This window comes from Lineus longissimus, chromosome 1 (genome assembly GCF_910592395.1).
Source record: "Lineus longissimus chromosome 1, tnLinLong1.2, whole genome shotgun sequence".
NCBI lineage: Eukaryota > Metazoa > Nemertea > Pilidiophora > Heteronemertea > Lineidae > Lineus > Lineus longissimus.
The window spans coordinates 22,847,638-22,868,507 of NC_088308.1; the positions used below are offsets into that span (position 1 = coordinate 22,847,638).

Sequence of the window (20,870 nt, forward strand, 5' to 3'; positions counted from 1 at the left end):
TTTACTACTCTTGGTGTTCATTGTACATATGCTACTCAAAACTTCAAGAGATGAAAAACAATACAAAAGAAAGAAAGAAGTGCACATACCTCTAGGGAAACCCTGAATGAAAATGAGAAATTTATTTCAGCCATTATTTTTAGGTGCTAATTTCATGACTTCTTGTAGAATTGCTGTTATTATGTATCTGTGCCAATTTATCTTTACAGATGCTTCAAACCCTCTCCGCAATCGCAACTGAAGAATCTTGTATGATTTGCAAGGGTATGTATACCATTAGGTTATGACATGCCTAATCGGTCAATAGAGTGCCAAGTTGTCAAATGGCTAAATATACAGAAATTGTATGCGCATGCATAACATGACTCCACAACCTCTATAACATCCTGATTTGGGCCAGGGTGTCCTGTATCTCTCTTACAACATGGTCCCCTCTGAAAAGCTATTCAAATTTATCACCACTGAATTGTGTTCAGTGAAAGCGTGGAAATTAAGTGATTTTCCAATAAGCAGAATGGAGAGAGACCTTCCCACTCAGAACCCTTTTTTATCAGACTTTGGCTGTTTCTAAGAAGGGGAAAACAGCTTGCTCAAATTATTTATGGCATCTGGTCACCACAGAACTTTTTCATGGTGTCCATTTCTTGGCCAGAACAGAAGAATCTCATCAATCTTGTCATGAGTCAGGAGGCCATGTTGGAAGCTGTGATGCAATCTGATTGGTTCCTCACGTGGATGTACCATGAACTAGCTCACATTTATTTCCACAAATACAAAGGAATAAGGTCAACCTCTGCCAAAGGAAGGCAAATCATGTAAAAATTGAGAGATATAATTCAACCATCATTTTTAGGAATTTAGTATAAGTAATGATTATACAGTTGCTGTAATTATGCATTTGTGCTGATTTGTCATTTCAGATGACACAACCTTGTCCGCAATTGCATTCGAAGATTCGCGTTTGATTTCCAAGAAGAAGGGTAGGTATTCTTGTCTGACTTGTCAATAGAGGTGCCACTGTCAAATCTGTGTTATCGTTGGTAAAATAAACATGTAACTTGACCCCCCCCCCCCCACAGGGCCTCAAGGCAGTGAAACAAATTAGAGACTAATAATCTGCGAGATATATGGAAAAAGAATGAAACAGTTTATTTTGGCGTAAAGAACGCAAATTACAAAACACATCTAACTGTTATCCCCATTGCAACTTTATTATGTGCACTCTTCTAAGAGATCAAAGATATTAAAACTTTCAACTTATTTATATTATGCGTATTCAAAATAAAACATTTTTATCCCATGAAATGTTTATAAAATGCAGTAATATATTCGGTACATACAAGTTACATGTAGCCACTACTAAATCATATTTTGGCCATGTAATTAAAAGAAAGTAAAATAAATTGACAGTGACACTTCTATCTGCAAATTGGGCGGTTATTCAAAAGTTGCTAAAGTTGTGTTTGTGTGTGTGTGTATGTGTGAGATGGGATTGAAAAAGGGTGTGGGAGGTCTTGGGGGAGGAGGGACTCTAGTCACTGTAGTGAGTGCTGGAAGTGTGACTGATCAATGTTGTGATAGTTATGTAGCTATTGTCATTATTCTATTTGTTAGAGTAGTTATCGTAGTTATCTAGCTAGTATAGTTGTTAGAGTAGTTATCGTAGTTATCTAGCTAGTAAAGTTTTTATTCTTTTGGTTTCGTGTTTCCTGCTTATCATCTATTTTAACCTATTCAGCTTTCAGTTGTCCAGGCCAGGCCAGGTGACCAATGACGATGATAGATCGGGTTCGATTCAAGCTATACGCTTGGTGTATTTGGTTATCGTGACTGGCGACTGAGTCTAACTCATGTCCAAAGCACGGTGGCTGGGTCCCAGGCATGCTTGCCTCTTTGTTCCACGGTCCTCATCTAAGTTTCGACGGTGATGACATGGACTTAGGTTCAAGGAACGTGTTCCCCTTGAGTCATTGTGGTTGATTGATGGGGGTAATAAACAGTTGCGTGTCGCTAGTCATTCAATTGGTCCCCTTGTTTTAGAGTGTTGGCGGGATAAGTCGTACGAATGTTAACAATAGTATGCAATAGCTGGCCAGCGATCCCCTACCTGATCTCGAGGGGGATGGAATGACTGGGGTTATAGACCTGTTGTTAACCTGCGGAATTTCGTCGGACGAAATGTCAGGCGTGTCCGTGTGGGACTTGTGCTAAACCAGTTTAGTACATATGACGAAGACATTGGGCTCTTTGGATAACAACAGTGTTCTTGACCTCCTTGTGCCTCACAAAGCTAATAATATACACCCCCTGAAATCGAAAAGACGGCGATGAAGAAGGAGAGCCGGCCTCCAGCTTGAGAGCCGAGAAGACACTGGACCCCGACGATATGTTGCTGCCAATGTTGGAGCCATACAGGGTAAGCATCACTTGGTCCTCAGTTACGCCTGGATTGAAAGAAACATTACAAAGAAATTAAAATGACTCCAAAAAAAGTATCAATCTGACATACAATTTCAACTTTCATACGTATTGGGGTGCCACACTCAATTCTGTTGATACAGTTTGAAAACCGCTTCAACAAATTTGGTTCCAGAATACAATTGAATGTGCTTTATTGAATTCGCATTAACTGATTCTCACTGAAACGTGTAGTGTGGGCGTTAATACGTATTAAAACAGTCTGTTGGCAGAGGGCATGCACACTAGCTTGTTCCTGTCTTGATTATCTTCTAATTACAACAAAGGGTAGGGACATTCATCCGCGAAAGGCACGTTACTACAATACGTGGCAAGAGTTGCACTTTTCAAATCGAATTGCATGTGCATTAGGCCAAGTGTGGTGCAGCCGTTTTGAAACTGGTGTAGCCAATTCGTATTTGGAGGGTGCTCTCTGGAAAACAGTTTTAAATCGGATTCAGTGTGACAGCTTCATGCAGTAGAAACACTCAGAAATTAGATAAACCCAACAACAAAAATATGATTCTTTTTAGGCAGCCCGATCCAACATTGTACAAGGGCATAAAGGGTAAGGGACATGAGGACAAGGGACACTTAGGATATGGGACACAAGGACAAGGGACACAAGGACAAGGGACACAAAAGACGATGTTGCAGTCTTCAGGGTGAGCATCACTTAGTCCTGGCTGATATTAGATCTACTCATGAAACAAACTTCATAACTAAGGAGAGAGAAGAAATAATTTTTCATGTCTCCAAACCCGCACCCTGGTGGCCAAGTCATGAACTTTTATCCCTGAGTGAGACCACCTGACCGAGAGTGCTCAAGTAACAGCCGAGTGGGCAACATGACCTCGATGATCTTGATTAGTTGGTCAAATCATGAGTTACATTTTATGTATGGTTATTAGTAGTATCAGACATAAGCATGGATATAAAAATCCAAGGCAATTTGGCCTGACGAATAATACCACTAGGGCATGGATTGAAGCAGTGAATCGAGCACCATTTGACCTAGCTGTGACCTTGAAAAGGGTGTGTTTTTAGTTTTCAACATCTGCAAGGATCAAATCAGATTAGACCAGACCTGAATTTGCTGTACTATGTCATTTGACGTTGTGGTTAACGTGTACCAAGTGTCAAGTTCATAGCTTTAGCGGTTAGTGGTTTGAGAGTAATAAATTCAGTATTCAGTATTCAGTATTAAAGTTATCCAGCCTGCTTTCCTAAAAAGAAAGAGAGAGGAATCCTGGCCAACGGTCACCACTCTGACCACAAAACTCTGGAGCTAGCTCTGTGGTGGAACTCACCAGGACAGACGGACCAGCATGCATTTCAAAAATACTGAACACAGACAAAATTTAACTTCATCATAAGCTCTCATACGAGCATCATTCTCTCAAAGCAGTTGCAATATGTTGGGAAAACATATAAAGATAGATCAGATAAACAACTGAACACCCCTATTTGTCGATCTTTGCCACAAGAAAATGCCATCAACCAAAGACATCTCCACTCCACTTGATCCAGAAAAAGGCCCGTGAGCATCTTTCCAGCAGTGCCACTTTATAAAATGAAACTGCCAGGGCCTTTTTGCTCACCTGTCGACTTAGAACAAAATGGACTCGGTCATGATGGGTGCTTCTGACTTCATTGATGATTTTTTAACCTTAGCCCCCTGGTGGCCACATTTTGAAACGAATCTGGACTGTAGTTGGTCGATTGGTCCTTTTCCTCTTAGTAATGTGGTGGAAATACGCTGAATAAAAATGGCCCTCACCACTTCAAACTTTGGTTGAGAGAGTAGGGCGAGTCTACACAACAGTGCAGTGTCTGTGGTTGTGTCCTATTTCAAACAGTGGCACATTTCTCAACAGCTAGGGCTATCAACTTGGAGCTGTGTACACATTGACCCCTTAATCAGATGACCTTGGACACTGAATTTCAGTCTGATCTGATTCATAACTTGGCAACCAGACTGTCTGGGGTTGAGAGAAGGATGCCTAAACGAGTACTCCACCAGTACACTCCACAAAGAGAGGGGCTAATCAAAATGTTGCTCCAAGAATAGCTTGTCAACCGAGGTCGACTCCACTTAGCAAAGCACAAAAAACAGAAAATTTAGAAAAAACCCTAAGCACTTTCATTAAAAACAGTGAAGCCAGAAAGTTTGGCAAAAACAAAACTTGACACTGAAAGTGATGACCATCTCCCCAAATGAGTAGAAATATCTAGTTTCTTTTTTCTTCAATCTGTGTAGAGAATACCCTGTATTAAATAAAGTTTTTCCCTGTTTTCTAGGCTATGCAGATGACTGGAGATGATGGCTGTTGAGCTGACCCAATGAATTCCACCACGATCTATGATGCGTACTGAAGCAAGAACGACTCTCAAAGACCCAGAAAACAACAGATGCCAACACTTCGCCCCATGATGCCTTCATACCCATCCAATTTGGGGGAAGACAGCCTAATTGACCTTCATTTGGATCTTCCTGGCAGATGTTGTATGACGAAGAATTCAATGCATATACAGTAAGATAAAGTGGTATATTTAAAATTCACTATTATGAAACACCTTAAAACTGTTTACCAGTAAAAAGGTATTTCCTTTGCTCTAAGCTGTGTTTAATTGCATTCTGAAGATTGCGTCTGAAAGAAAGTCTGAGTTAATTTTCATTGCACTCCTGCCGTTAGGCACTACTGAACTGAAACATCTTGAAAAAGCGTGGTCAAAAATTTCTTTGGACAGACAAGCAGTCCATGCAGACACAATGAGTTTAGGAACTGAGCTAGGGTTGAAGGTACATTGCCCTGCACTGTAATTCTATCAAATTGGCTCAAGTCTTTAATCTTGGTAAACATTTGATTGACCTTGATATTTTGTTTTCCAGCCATGCTTGGATGAGGGTCTGAGAGTCGAGTAGATTCAATGGATGGAATTGTCACGCTCGGGGATATCGGCGGTGGACACTTACATCGTGTGTCATTCGAATAGACTTGAAGGACAATCGAATTGATGCTCTAAGGGGACTCTGATGACTCTAAGGACATAGTGCCCTTCTCATTATGTAATGTGACACCATATCTAGCAGCCACCATGCAGCCAGCTCATCTCTTACATATGGAGGGATGCCATCTCATACGGTAATAATATAAAAAAATCAATTTCTAATTTCTATGTCATTGCTTTGGTGTAGGCTTGAGCCTTATTTAGGGATTGTGAACAATTAAAAACATGGTAAAAGAGAAAACTTCTTAGATTGATCAGACCTCTGATATTGAGAAGTTTGCAGCTTATGACCTCAAGGTGGGACAGATTTGTGTCTGTTGTTGATCTAAGCAGTGCTGAGAGTCCTGATGAGTCCTTTTGGAAAGTTCACCAGATTTGTAAAAATTACCAAAAATTTGAGAATTTGAAGTACATGTAATTTGATCCCTCCTTAGAAGTTTTCTCAAACTCTTCAGTGTTGTACATAATCCCTTATGATCTTAAGAAATGTAGAAAAAACAATGCACCTTCACCGCAGCATTTCTAATTGTCTGCAGACCGGTGAACCTGCCTCTGCCAGCAATGAGAGGATAAGGAAGCCTTCCGCTAACACGATGACGATAAAACTATTTTTAAAGTTATCGTATCAAATAATGCATTTCAAGTTCAGAAGACATACGCTATTTCACCGCCAACGTTAATTTTGGCTCACCGTAGGGGAGTCTTTACACAACACAGTGTCCGTCGTCGTCTGTATCCTGTTTCCATAAACTTTGCACTGGGCAAGATCTCCTTCCAGACCAAATTTTGTTTCACTCTAATTCTTAGTTTGGCCACCAAGGAGCAAAATGTGAAAACACAAAACCAGCTCCTCCTCCTTAACAGATGGTCAAATTCTAATAAAATTTTTCGTTTCTGTGTATTTGATGATTAAACATATTTTTTCAGCCGGGCTTTGATTTGATTGATCTCCTTGTCAAGGTCACCAAGGTCAAAGTTCAGAGATGAACACTTTTGTCCATCAGCAGGGCGATTTTCGTAACCACTGAGTGGGGCCTTTGACCTGAAACTATGCACAATAGGAAAGATCTCCCACCCCTGCAATTTTGGTCGGATATGGTTCTTAGGCTTACATGTCTGGCATTCAAACTTGAGGAAACCCCTCTCGAGCCATGAAAATGATCAAACTTTGATTACCTCTACTTCTTGAAGTCACATGTCAGATAATGACCCTTCACTGTAGGAACCCAGGTGAGCGCATGGACCATTTCCTGCAGTGTTGGAGGTATTCATTTGTAAGGTTAAGGTTTGAATAGTAACAAAAAACAACAACTTTATTGACATATGATTGCAGTCGCCTAAGGTATAGAATATTGCTCAAAAGTTCTTCTGTCAGGCCCTACACTCCCGGGGCAGTCCATTGCTTCAATTCATCCTAATTGGATCTCCTAAGGGACTGCCACAAATAGTGGGAATTCGTGCGGCTGGACGATTAGCCAATGGGCATTGCTGTAACGAAACTGTAAGGGCATTTTCTGTCACCGTCCGCTGCGTCTGGAGAGTATCACACCCGGCCCTGGCTCCACTCATTGTTTTGAGGGCAGTTGGCTTGAAAATGATGAATCACCCTGAGTATGAAATCAACTGGCTACTTCATGTACTTCTGTTATGAGTCAGAGTGCAAGACGATCATTACCAGGTCAATCAATATGGTTTGGACCACACAGCATCAAAATAACTTATAATCTGTTGGCTGATACTGATGTATTCTCAGTATAAGCAACCAGATTTCTGATATTGGCTCATTTGATGATATTGGGGAAAGAAGAGCAGCTCATTGGTGATGTAACATGGAACATTTGAATGCCCCTCTCCCCCCTCTTACCAACTGTAATTAATTTTAGGGCAACTCTCTGAGTAACCCATGCATTGGGCTGAGACTGCATACAATTCCCAAATCATCAAATCTAGTCATAAGTTTTGCGTTAGCCTTCATGTTACGTTTAAAATATTGACCCGAGAAAGGCAATTTTTCACAGTATGGTAACGAAATGGATGTCAATAAAGTTGGTGCTTTATCATTTCTGTACTAATCTTAACCTCACTATTGTTGAAACTAATGCGTTCCAGTGCATCATATATTTTGCTGATGATGGTGTCCACCCACAAATATAATATTATGTTATGTTTCTTTTCAGGAGATGAGCCATCCCACAGAAGGGAGGAGGATGTTGCTGAGCCAGCGCATCTCTACCATGCTCCCGTCGCCGTCAAGGAGGTTGGATTTTTGTCACCGTAGGCCTTACCCTTTTATTGCAATATCTGATTGAATGGTGATTTGATAAAAATCCTGATATTTTATTTTCCAATTGCTAGAGGGCAATTTTTTGCCTTCTTTCGGCCAATGACAAACTCTTGCCATGGCTCAAAACTGTACACATTTAAAGATGAGTTTAAAAATGGGGGCGGGTGTAATAAGGTAACCAGGGGAACCAGGGCATGTCACAAGCCAAGATATTATTTTCAAGCAAGATTATTGAGAAAAATCAAAATGTGGAGGGGATGTTCTGGCTAACAGGACAGCCAACAGAGTAAGTTGGTACCCAAACAAAACATTCGCAATAGCCTTGGGTACAGTGGGACCCTACCGGCTGCTTCAGATTTGTTTCAACCAAAAAAAGATCTTTCTGCTTAAAAAATCACCGAATTCATCAGATATTATTTTTGATTATGTCCATCACATGAGACATGGGGTTCACATGACATTCGCTTTGCTCTAACCCCAGGCAAAGCAAATGAACATGTGTGTCTTGATGGAACTGTAGGCCTTTTTACTGTTTCTTGATCTCCTCAGTACCACAGAATCCACCGGCATTTAAACACCACCTGGGCCCAGGCGCCAAAGATCCTTCCTATCATTGGCTGGCTCAGTTGCTCAGTGTCTTTACCTTCATACTTGAGACAACTGACCAACAACACAAATCTAGTGAATTTTTCTTATTTCCTTGTCACTTTTTAATCAATACCCGTGAACAAAAAATTCACGAGATGCAAAACATCTCTTCATCAATTAAACTGATATTTGATAAGCTTTGTCAATAAAACTATTGTTTCATTGAAACTTATCAGAATAAGACTGGTTCTTGATCCTACCTTTAGCGGTCTCACAGGAAAGAATCTTAGTCTTTTTCTTTGTTTTGATTCAAGAAGGCTTTCATTGCAAGAGCATAATTGTCATGTTCTGCAGGCTACGTATGAAAGATATCACTTTGCCCCATCAAGAACATTTTTATTGGACTTGGTACTGAATGATTAAAGAAAAGTGTAACGTCAATTGTAAGACGTTTTATGTTGTCATTTTTGTAATTAAATTTGTAGTGCATGTAAATCTTGTAAGTAAAATAAAAGAGATCTAAGACTCAACTTGCAAAAAACCTGGCAGACCAACATCCAGTCTTGCTAGGTCAAGCTACCTCTTTTGTCATGCAAATACATGTCACCTCTGCTCCTTTTGTCATGCTAATTGGCAGCCTCTGTCCAGTTCCTGGCCATGAGAAATGTGGTTCTTTTGTTATTCAAATTGGGCCCTTAACCTTTTTGAGAGCAGTGACCTACATGTAACCTATTGTTCGCTGAATATGGCTCAACTTAAGTCATACACAATAGGTTTTAATACATTTACAATAGCTAAAATGTGTATAGAATGTATACTAACATGATGAATGCATGCAGAGGTTGGAATTGTTGAGTCATCTATTATAAGATCTCTATTCAGCAGTGTCTTTTTTGGACATTTTAAAGGAGGAGAACATGTGTGATAGTACAATTATCTCAATGTCTCGTCCTTTAATGGGCATTGGAGTGGCACATTGACTATAATGTACATGTATGAAGTCATTATGGTCATAAGCGCTGTGCCTGTCACCTGTGTGATGGAGTTGACGACTCCCTCCAATTGCGTAGGTTTTCTCCCGTTGAAACGGTTTTCCTCCTACACTGACTTTCCAAGTTGCCATGTGAGGATAATTCTTGGAATATGCGACAATAAATAATTTTCAAAAGAAAATAATTTAAATTTGCTTTTCTTCTTTACTAGCCTGGTGGTGCTCCGACACTTCAACTAGTATTGTTTTAAATATTGTCATGCATTTAAACCAACAAACTGGTGCCCCAATGATGAGATGTTCAGCATGTGATACATTGAATGGGTTATCACCTGTATGAATCCAAATCTATCGGATGACCACAGTCATTGTATGGTTTACATTGAAATCACATTGAATGGTTTACGATTCATTTGTATGAATCCATATTTCTCAGATCACAAATAACTTTCACATTGAATGGTTTTTCACCAGTATGACTTTGAATTCATATCACCAAGTTCAGATGGCGACAATCGTTTGAGTTCACATTGAATGGTTTATCTCGTCAAGATGCTACAGGTCCTGAGAAGCAATAAACAATCGAAGACATTTGTGAAGGACTCTATGATTTGAGGGACTATCTTTCACTTTACAGTACCACCCATGCACTATGTACACAATGTCTAGCTGATCATCAGTGGCAGGATCTAGGGGTCATTGCGGACGGGTATGCTATGAACAGACGTCTGTACAGATGGGGGATCATCTCATACAGCATACTTGATTACATAGTAAATAGTGTTATGTTTTTAAAAATACTTTTTCTTTATTTCTTACCACCGTCTGTCATACATGTATATTTTGAATAAATCTTATTTAGCTTTGTGATGAACCCTATGTCATAGATGCTGGAGCATCGGTAAGACTTCACCTTGACAATTTCTGTTTATTTCTTTGCGCCAACCATCTAATAATATAATAAGTAATAATATAATAAATAATAAGTTGACTGTGCTTAAGAGAGACTGGGATCATGCCTAGTCTCTCTTAAAGCACAGTCAACAGACACCACTATACCCCCTCACACTCAGAAACCACAAACACCCACCCCTCCCTGCTACCTTAATACTTCTGGGTTGCTCCAGAGCATGCTGTGTAACCGATTCCATCCCCGACCCATCATTTAACCACGCAAGGACTCCATTGAGAGGGCAGTCGAAACGTCTTCTGTCCGGTTTTACAGCTATAAATTGTTCTATAATTTTGTCTGGAGATGGCGCTGCAGTAGTTGCCACTTCTGATTGGTTAAACGTTTTTAGAAGTGGTTCTGCGTAGAGCATGGAGGGGGTCAAAGTCTTGGGTCTGAGTGAAAGGTTTTGTCATTTTCTGTTGTCCTGTCAAAAGTGAAAGTCCTTGAAATTCTAACCAACATTATTAGCTGAAAGTGCTCAGATTATGGTGAATTAAAATGTAAATAAGTGCCTTCAAAGTTAGGTTTTCCCTTGGTCGGTGTTTTGGACTGAGCCGGCAGGCTGTGGTCTGGATCATAGGCCTAGGCTTTATAGCATGATAGACCTATACTCGTATCATAATGTGCATCAGTATCATGTTCAGCATTGATTGCATGTGCATCAGCATCCCCCCCTCCGATCAATTCCCCCCCCCCCCCCCAACAACTCCCCTCTAGGCAATTGAATTACCCCCCAGTCAAATTGCCCCGTCCCCGTGAAATTGCCCCCGCCCAGTATTGTAAAAATTGCCCTCGTTGCCTTAGAAAAATTTCATGAGATCATGGTAGTGAAAAATCGGTTTCTCCACAATGATTCCAGGAATTTTGAGTTTCACGGAATCCATCATACATAACATTGTTTCGGAACGAGTTTACAATCCCCGATCACACCCCAAAAAAAGGTCATCGGTTGACTAACGAAGCACCACTGTTCAATTGATTTATCTTTGAATGCGATCAAACTACGTCATTTCCGATCGGGGATTGTAAATTTTAACCACTGTTTCAAGATCCCTGCAGTAATAGCCTGATACTGATAGATAGACAGTTTTACCAGCCATTTCGAAAAATGGAGTTCACTATGACTGGAAGGGGTGGTCGAAAGTTACTCCAAGATGGATTTTCATACGTTACGCAGAAGTCCTTGGCAGGATGGAGGGAGTCCTGGGAGTGCGAATTTTACAGGGGGGCAATTTTACCGGGGGGGGCTATTTTACTGGGGGGCAATTGACCGGGGGGGGGGAATTGTCCTAGAGGCCCCTTTTCATATATAAATGGTGCCGTTTTGTCGTCTTTTCAGGTTTACTGTACTACTTTGATTGATGACCGCAACTAAAGATGTCTCAACGCAGTGTGCGGCAGGATAGGATGAGACAGTCAAAGGACTTAGGTAACAATGTTTAATTCACTTTAAAAATTTGTAATTAAGGAACTGATATACAGAACTTGAGGTTGGTCTCACCGCACCAATGCAAGGAAGGAACTAGAATATAGGCCAAAACCATGGCCCCTGCAAGTGCAATAAGCACTGTAAATTGTGCTATAAAACTAACAGCCACCAAGCTGTTTTAGAATTGAATCGGAGCTTCTTTTCATATTCGAATTTTAAGAGAAAGAAGAACAAACTCCTGTGTTCAAATTTCAATTATTTTTCAGACTCCAATGTCATCCGGGAGTTGTCACCAGGTTCCATGGAAGAGATTGAGATTCTCGAGGCTTTCTACAAAACATTCTTAGATATTGAAAAGCAGAGGCCAATCCATGACATTTCGATTTCAGCAGTGAAAAATCCTGAGCTTGAGCGACAATTCATTAAGAAGAGAAATGAAATGTATTTAAAGGTAGGCATAATGTGAACAGTGACAGACCTCTTTCCTCAACATGCAAAAACTACACCATTCTTTGTATGACTGAGACAACCTGTATGGTAAATGCATTGCTCCCCGAAATTATTGTGCCCCCGTCACTGTGCGCCTGCCAACATCATATACTCTTTCAAACTTTTTCAGGGGTGCACTGATGATGAGTTAAAAGAACAATTTGTCTTCAACCTAACCAAAGTACATGTTGCAAAACAGATAGCAAGATATGGTCTATTTTGTAAGAGGAAGGCAAGGAATTCAATTGGAGATGGTGCGTATGGTGTCATCCTGTCGATGCACGCTGACGTTGCTTTGGAGTGGGGGGCTTGTTATGGCTATAAGCCACCTCTTGCTGTCGTCGTTTACAAGGTAAGAAATTTGTCTCCCACTGTCCAACTTAGGAGTTCGACTTAAGCTGTGGTCCTGTTTCCCGAGACCACCTGACTTGGGGGTGGACAACTTTTTTCAGTAATAAAGTTGCCCTACCGACAACCAGATATTTCACTTTTTTCTGCAAAAAATATGTTGTGGGACAAGTGGTTTTTGAAGAAGAATGGCCAGCTCTTCTAAGAAGGTTGCCCAATTGTCAACTTGTCCTGAAGCAATGAAATTGACCACGATAACTGATGATTATGACACTAAAAAAAACCGTGCAATCTGTTCGATTGAATTCAGTAGTTTATGGGATAGTATACAGAAGTGTGATTGCAATTCTAGAAAGTTTTGTCAAAGGTGAATATTGATCCCTGACTTAAAAACATTTTCCTATGGTAAAAATTGTCTGATTTTTCATTCTCTTGCAGGTTATACATGGTCGTGTGAGGACTGTGCAGGAACAGGTCAACCCAAATGCTAGGCCGCTTCCTCCCACCTCGGATTACACCAGTCATATGGCGAAGATAAAACCTACACCAAGTATGGTTTTGACGAACAGAGTCGACAGATCATATGTAAGGGAACTGATGTCTTTTTTGGATATGTGTCCAGTGCATCCAGCGGGGGAAGGATCCTATCTAGAAATCACTCGGTCTTTGCACTATGTACCGAAAGCATGCCGTAATTGGTGTTTGGATGGATGAAAAGGTTTGAAAAATCAGTCAGCTCATAGGAATAAGTTGTTTTGAACAAAAAATACGAATCTTTTGGGCATTTGTAGTCTCATGGAGGATCATTTTGATAACCACATGTCATGTCATATCCTCATGCGTGTTGAAGATGAAACTATAACAGAAGAAGTATGTGTATATACTAGGCAAGATCCTCAGTTTAGGTAAGGTGATATCTGTTGCCGTCCGTTTTTATTTCTTTTTTGTCTTTTCAGGTTTATATTTATGATTATGATACCTTCAACAATTTAAAGGTGAGACCTCGACAGGTTCTGCCGTATGCTATCATCAACATCAAAACCGACCTGTTGAAATTCTTTGGGCTTCAAGTTCAGTCCTCAATTCCAAAAGTCTTAGTGTCTAGGAGTGATAGCCAGAGAGATTGGTCCCCTAATCAACGCATCAATAATAGGGACAGGTCACCAATACCAAGACCCGGAAAAGATCAGAGAGACTGGTCACCAGGCCCACGAACAGTAACTGTAGAACCCCGACTGGATAGAAGAGTGGTTGATTTGTCGGCCTGGCAGAAGGGGTCAGCACAAGAGAACAGAGGGCACCGCTCCCAGTCCAGATCATCGAGTTCAAGATGGGGTGAAGATCGTTCAAAAACATCGCTTGAAAGAATTTCATCCAGTAGATGTAAGAATTTTTTTCTTCATGTGTGATTTTATATGATTTTTATTTGAGTGTTTATACTCTTTCCTATCATATATACTAAAGTATACAATCGGACACCAGATGTATGAAGTAGTGTCAGTCGGAAACTCTCAAGTTAGAGTGCTGGTTGAGGAGCTAATCATACATGTAATTCTACTTAATGGCTTCAGGATAGACCGGGTTTGGAGTCAGATTATACCATGTATGGTTGTTGATATTGCACTATGAAAATTACCAACTTTAGCTCTCTTTCACTCATTCTCATTCAAGGCAGAGACGGATCTTCCAGTAGGTCAAGGGACCACTCACCAACTCAGCATGGAAGGGGCGGGTCTGAGGAGTCTGTCAGAAGGAAGAAAAATTATGAGAGCGGGGAATGTACAGATACTGATGGTGTACCAGAACAAGATGACGTCATGCAAAGAATTGTAAAAGATGATGGCAAAATTATTCTCAAGGTGGCTTGTAGTCATGATGCAAGTACAAGTAGGCTGGAGAGAAGAGAGCAAAGCAGATCTCGACCGAGGCATAGATCAAGGGATAGATCTAAACATCATTCTAACACAAGGAAAAGAAGCTATTCAAGGCATTCGCGAAGGTCAAGGTCAAAGGAGAAGAATAGGGAAAAAAGTTGGACAAGGTCACGTGACAAAATAGCTGCAGAAGATATCGATCAAAATAATAATCAGTTTAGGTTTGAAGAGGAAGAAATCCTAAATAGGGAATTGTGTGACATTGATGTTGAACGTAGTGTTTCCACAACACCAACTGCAGGTTTGGAATTTGAAGGTTCGAGTAGCAGAAATAACTCGGGGAGGAAATTGGCCTCAGGTAGTGCGCATAAGGCAGGAGATTTCCGCGATTTGAGAGAAATGTTGTCTGGCCCACCCCAAGGCGTACCAGACCTCCGGGAGAAATTGACAATTTCTGACTTGAGACACAGGTTATCATCCGTCCCTGTGCCTGATTTGCGAGACAAGATATGTACTGCACCTCTGCCTGATTTGAGGGAGACATTAGTTGGGAACACCCTCCCAGATTTGAGAGAGTCGTTGGCTATCAAAAGGAAATTCCAGCCAGGGGATAGGAGGTTTGTTGGTACATGTGTCTCACCTCGAGAGGTACAGGACCCTAGGGACCCTGTGATGTATGAAGACATCGAGACATTCACGGCTGCAGTGCAGCAAAAGGAAGAACCACAAATCTGGAAACAAAAGATCCAAACGGAACTAAAATTGGAAGGTGATGTCAAGAAGGAATCACAAATAGATTACTCCTTCCACGATAAGAGTGTTACTTCCCAGTATGATAGTGAAGTTGCACTTTCTGATCTGCCTGAAATTTCTGATGTGGAGGTGAAATTTGAGGATGAAGGGCTAACAACTGTTAATGACACTGATGATGAGTCTGTGGATGACACTGATGATGGGTTTAGAACTGTGGATGATACTGATGCAAGTGATAAATTGGTCATCAATGAATCACCATTTCAGAGTTCCACCGAGAGGACATCCGAATGGAACACAGCAAGGGTGGCCGAATCACCACTACCAATTATACATATGAACAATGGAGCACTGACGCCATCTAAAAAAGGTGTGATAGTTTGTTCTCCATGTCCAATTACTGAACAGAAAGTTTTTGCTCCGTCCGAGGAAAATTGGGCAAGCAATTCTCCTCTGCCACAGAAATTAGAGGACACCTTCTCTACACCGAAGAGGTTCATGGTTACCGATTTTATGTCGCCTCGGAGTCCAGGAACACCAGATACATGTATACCTGAGTTCAGGTCACTTTCATCTCGGTTTGGTTCCTTGAAGTCGTGCAGCAAGGATAGCGGTTCTGATCAGGAAAAGATTACAAAAGCGAGCCTGCTGGATTCCCCTTCGGCAATGAACCTTGACAGCAGTTTTTCTGTTGTTGAGAATCTCCGGAAAATACGTGTCTCTGTTGAGGAGAGTCTAAGTAGGTCCCATCCACCATTAGTTGGACTTGATAGGGTGGATGGAGAGATTAAATTGGCTACAGTTCAGCCTATGGAAACTTCCTCCGAGACTCAGATTGGTAAAATCAGGAAACGAAAATTAGATGAGAAAATCAGCGTAGTTTATAATTCGAATGACACTTTAGACAAGGGTGTTGATGCTCCTAAAATCAGAAAATTAGATGTTGGAGTCTCAGGTTGTCGTGTGGAGGACAATCCTGGTGTTGATGGGAAACTGAGAATTGAGAAAATCAGTGTGGACTGCAATGGTAATGATATTTCAGGTGTAAACTCCTCTGAAGTGAAACCGTTCGACGTGGAAGGTTTAACTACTGTTATGAATGACAATCCAGAATGTTCCAGTTCAAGTTCAAGTAGTGCTACAAGCGATCCTTCTAGCGTGACAACAGAATTCATAATTGAAGCGCTCCTCGAACAAAAGAAACTTGCAGAGACAGACCAGGACAGGGAAGCTGTTGAAAATGCAGTAAATATCCTCATGCAGAACTTGAATGCGGTGGAGCATGCTATAAAAGCTGAGCTAGTCAGCAAAATGGGTGGAGGTGCACTTGGAATGGAAGAGCAAAATTGGACCATCTCTAAAGCAAGGCCAGAGAGTCTGCTCAGGAATGATGCCTTCACCTCGGTCACATCTCTTGAAAGAGATAATACTGGGAGTGATTTATCTCAACTTGGTGAGGACTTTGATGTTAACCTTGACGAATTTGAGGAGTTGGATGATACTTTTTGTCAGGATGACTCGCCGTCACCTACAGCAAACCATGATGAAGAATCGGTTTGTGAAATTGGGCGCTTGCATGTCTCTCCCTCTGGCTCATCATTGGTAACATCGGCTGCCAATGTGTTGGTTGAACTGAGCAATGATTCAGCTCCCTCTGTTGACATCATTCCCACTATTGGTGTAGAAATACAAAAACATGTGGACTTCATTTGTGAAAGTAAATCTCCCGAGAACTCGCAGAGAGTTTCTCAAACTGACTATTGGGATTTAGAAAAGACAAAGAGATTCTCTTCTGTTGAAACTCTGTCTGTTCCTGCTTCCATTTGTGAAGATGAAAAAGAAAACTGCTGGGATAAGACTAATATGAATCTTGAGGACATGGATATGGACAGTGGTTCTGATGATGATACTGGTATTGAATTCCCACCTCCCATGTCTTACAGTACCTCCACAGCCAGTAGGAATCTACCTCCCAACTATGTGGAACATGACGAAATGTACTCGCCAATGCAGAGATTGGAAGGTATATACTCCAGCAACAATTATAAAGCGAGCGGTTGGCAAAGCAATAACGATAGTACGGGGAGAGGATTTGCCCCACCACGACACGCATCAAGGTATGATCAAACCAATAATGTACCCCGAAAAACAGTTCCACCATTTAAAAGAAATTATGGATTTGTGCATACGGAAGGTAGTGCACCTCTAGCCAATTTAAGGAATTCGGACAAAGGTAGCAAAGTTGAGAGGGAAGAAGGACCAGGATCTTTATTTAGTAAGGGAATGAGATACGAGGATGCGATTATAGACACCCAGTCTGTGCCCAGGAACCGCAGAGAATCTGGCGATCAAAATGTCAGTTTGACTGCAGCAGGAACAGTTTACTCTGATAACAATACATTACAAAATAGGGATAGAGCCACTGCTGGTCAAAACACCTATCTCCAGCAATCCTGTTTGATGCAGGTACAGAACAGAACCCAATACATTCCTTCAAATAGCCATCCAAGTGCTTCAGCTCCTGCAAGCATGATTAACCTCTTCTCCCATGCTCCCAGCGGTCAAGGCGCCAAGCAGGCCCAGCACATGCAGAATTCGCAACCGTACTTCTATAATGAACATGGATCACATGTTCCAACTTTGCATGGTTGTAATGCAATACTCAATGCTGCTTTAGATGCGACGAACAGGCCTGTTACTGCAACACTGGCTTCTGTTGATCCAGCTACAAGTGATGGGGCAGAGTTCAGCCCTGACCAACCTAGTCCACCTCCTCCTCCAAAGCAGGCAGTTAAGGAAGAAGAAAGTTCTGATGAACTGATAATGAATATCAACACCAGTGGCTCATTCTTGAATTTGCATTTACCTCTGAAGTCCCCCGAGAAAACATGGCCTGCCTTGAAGAGGGTAACTGTGGGTTCAAATTATCCAAGCACAGTAGCTCCTGCTCGACCGACATTCTATGATTACGGGGGTGTGAAGATGCAAATAAGATATGCAGAAGAGGTGACTGCAAATGTTAAAACTCATCCCGGTCTTGGTGTTGTAACACAGACCTTGACGACAGGACAAACCGTTCACGATACAAAGAAGTATTTCGAGGAACGAAGGCGGGATAGAGAAGTTGGTTCAAAAAGTAGCCTTTTCCATGGGAGGACCCTTCTCAAAGGACAGGTGAGTGCAAGAAAGATCCCATTGGAGCCACTGTATCTCCAGCATCCATACAAGAAGAGTGGGAAACTTGAGCTGATACCGACGGACCCTCGACCTGCCTACTATTCTATGCTGAGACGAGAGAAGACCAAGGGACTAACCACAGAGCATCAAGGGACTGAAGCCGCAGGAATAGTCTCCCTGTTTGTACGACACTAGATTTACACTTGTTACAGTTTTGTCACTTTACCCTGCATTTATAAATACATGTACATTAATACTTCAGTGCTCTTCATTATTTGTGCATTTTGATAAATCTTATTGTGTTCCAATTTAATAGGGGCATTTATGGGTGTAGTAAGAAGTCATCCTAAAGTGCAATGATTATTTTTCTTTAACTGTGTATTCTGCCAGCTGCAATATAGTATAGTTTCAAAATGGCAAAGATTGTGTATAGGGGTGGCACTGGATTGCATCAGAAAATGTACACAATTATTGACAAGTTTTTGTTGTGATCCAAGTTGGTTGCATGCTGCCAAATTTTTGTGACCAAATAAGGATTTCAACTATAAAAAAAACATACATGCCAAACAAAATTGCCCTTGCCACCTGCTGTTTATAGGCTTGGTTGCATTTTGCGTATTTAGAGAAATAGTATAGTATTGTATCAATCTGACAAATTTGCCAGCAGCTTATTTAGTTTAGTTTTATTTTGAATATCGATATACGAAATTTGTTTGAAATTACCTGATTGATTAAATCATCGATCTGAAGGCAATCAGGACAGTTGCTGTTAAAAATCATGTTTCAAGTTTTGTTGATTTTATAAATATATAAGTAACATCAAGAATGTATAATGGCGGTCTTTATTCATACTTGGTAAAGGTATAGAGTTCTATATTGATTAGTAATAATATCCTGTAAAGACATGTCTCCACCTTATCAAAGGTGACTTGATACCCACCTAGGCCAAAATTCTTTAAAATATTGTTACCAAAATAGCATTTCTGTCTCCCAAATGATTCTTGCCAATGTTAAAAAGTTCTGCCATTTAATCAGTGACTGCCATTTGTTGTACCATTATGTAGCCTACTGCCAAATTCACTCATTATAATTCACCTCGCCTCGCCATGCCATTCATTCATCAAATTGTTGTGTAGCATTTCTAGACAATTCTAGTCTTCTATTGAGAAAGTGATACGTCCAAATTACTGCCATATTGTCCTGTGAGTGCCACTATCATTCTGTCTCCCAGCTGGGACTTCAAACCAACTCATTCTTTGCCAGTACAATAAGGAGCAGTGTCAAAGCCTTGGGTGTCGAGATGTGTTGCCTACTGCCAAATTCAATTCCTGCATGGTCTTGATAATACTTTGTAGAGGAAGCAATAAAGTAAAAAGTTCTACAATAGTTTTCTGAGAAATAGTGTACTGCCACAACAATGGTCATGTCTTCAGCATCACCTCTGCCAAATCCAGTTGAATATGTAATCTGTGTATAAGATAGCACTTTAAAGAAAGATGTAACAACTTGCAGCATATCCCTTCCCGTGACAGCCGGGAGAAACTTTTTTAATGTAGATTTTCGAATGTAAGCTTCTTTTTCCTTTATGATGCAAGATGACTGATTTCAAGTTTACTTCTTTTGAAACAATGTCAAGTTGCCATTTCTTTCTGAGGGCTGAGAAAGGGATGCAAAGCATAACATGTGCATGTCGTATCGCATCAGAAAATCTGATTTTTTTTGTAAAGTGTACAGAATAAATTTTTATCAAGCGAAAGCGTCTTTGTTCAATTATTAGGTCACTGCTGGATATGGCATTAGGCATTAGTGTTTATCTTGAGTAGACCGACCGGTCTCATTAGGACAAAGTCACAACCATGTTCACTGGACAAGATGACTACAATAGTCTGCCCTGCCTGGCTTTATACAAACTCGAAATTGAGATACAGTGCTGACTGCTGTGGGCAACCAGTATTGCCTCTTCAACCCGGCTTGTTGGAAATATCACCAATGTGGTGATGACCACTTGGAAAGACCACCACCCCTCCCCTGATCAAAAATCTAAATATTGCAAGTCCTTCCAGCTGTGTACAAGTTCGACAAGTTGCAGTTCATGTACATTGATCTGTTGTTCATGACTATCGGACATTCTCATTTAGTTGCGAGTACACACTGATTGTGAATGACTTGGTTATCATCACGTCGATCACTATCAACTGACGAGGGCAGAGCAAATCATCTTTTATAAACTCCAAAGCACGTTAGTACCACCAATCCACAAGTACTGACTATGAAACTTCCAACACAGAGATATGTGACCCGTCACGGCAAAACCAGGCGCATGTCGCTTTGAGCTTGGCAGGTTGAGACGGACTGTTCATTTCTCTATTGTCTGCCTTTTGTGAAATCTGAGGACATCAATTTCTTCCATTATCTCCTGGTGTCATTTAGGCTCTTCTGTGCGAAAAGCGCCTGGTTTTGCTGTGACGGGTCACATATTACTACAAGCCATGTGCATGATGGCTCGGACAAGGAAT

General features: G+C 41.0%; 1 protein-coding gene and 1 long non-coding RNA gene across 2 annotated transcripts; both read left to right on the forward strand.

The window, feature by feature from the left end:
• The first annotated feature begins 206 nt into the window (after window positions 1-206).
• On the forward strand, window positions 207-9,508 carry LOC135492689 (uncharacterized). Its single transcript, XR_010448100.1, has 7 exons — window positions 207-264; window positions 921-980; window positions 1,739-2,416; window positions 2,991-3,122; window positions 4,759-4,991; window positions 5,351-5,603; window positions 7,647-9,508. It is a non-coding gene; the product is annotated as an uncharacterized LOC135492689 (long non-coding RNA).
• A 1,093-nt stretch (window positions 9,509-10,601) lies between these two features.
• Window positions 10,602-20,099, forward strand: LOC135492693 (uncharacterized). Its single transcript, XM_064779287.1, has 7 exons — window positions 10,602-10,687; window positions 11,624-11,713; window positions 11,980-12,164; window positions 12,333-12,554; window positions 12,989-13,135; window positions 13,507-13,933; window positions 14,222-20,099. The coding sequence occupies exons 2-7, from the start codon at window positions 11,662-11,664 to the stop codon at window positions 18,547-18,549; spliced, it is 5,361 nt and encodes a 1,786-aa protein (XP_064635357.1). The 5' UTR covers window positions 10,602-10,687; window positions 11,624-11,661; the 3' UTR covers window positions 18,550-20,099.
• Window positions 20,100-20,870: the final 771 nt, after the last annotated feature.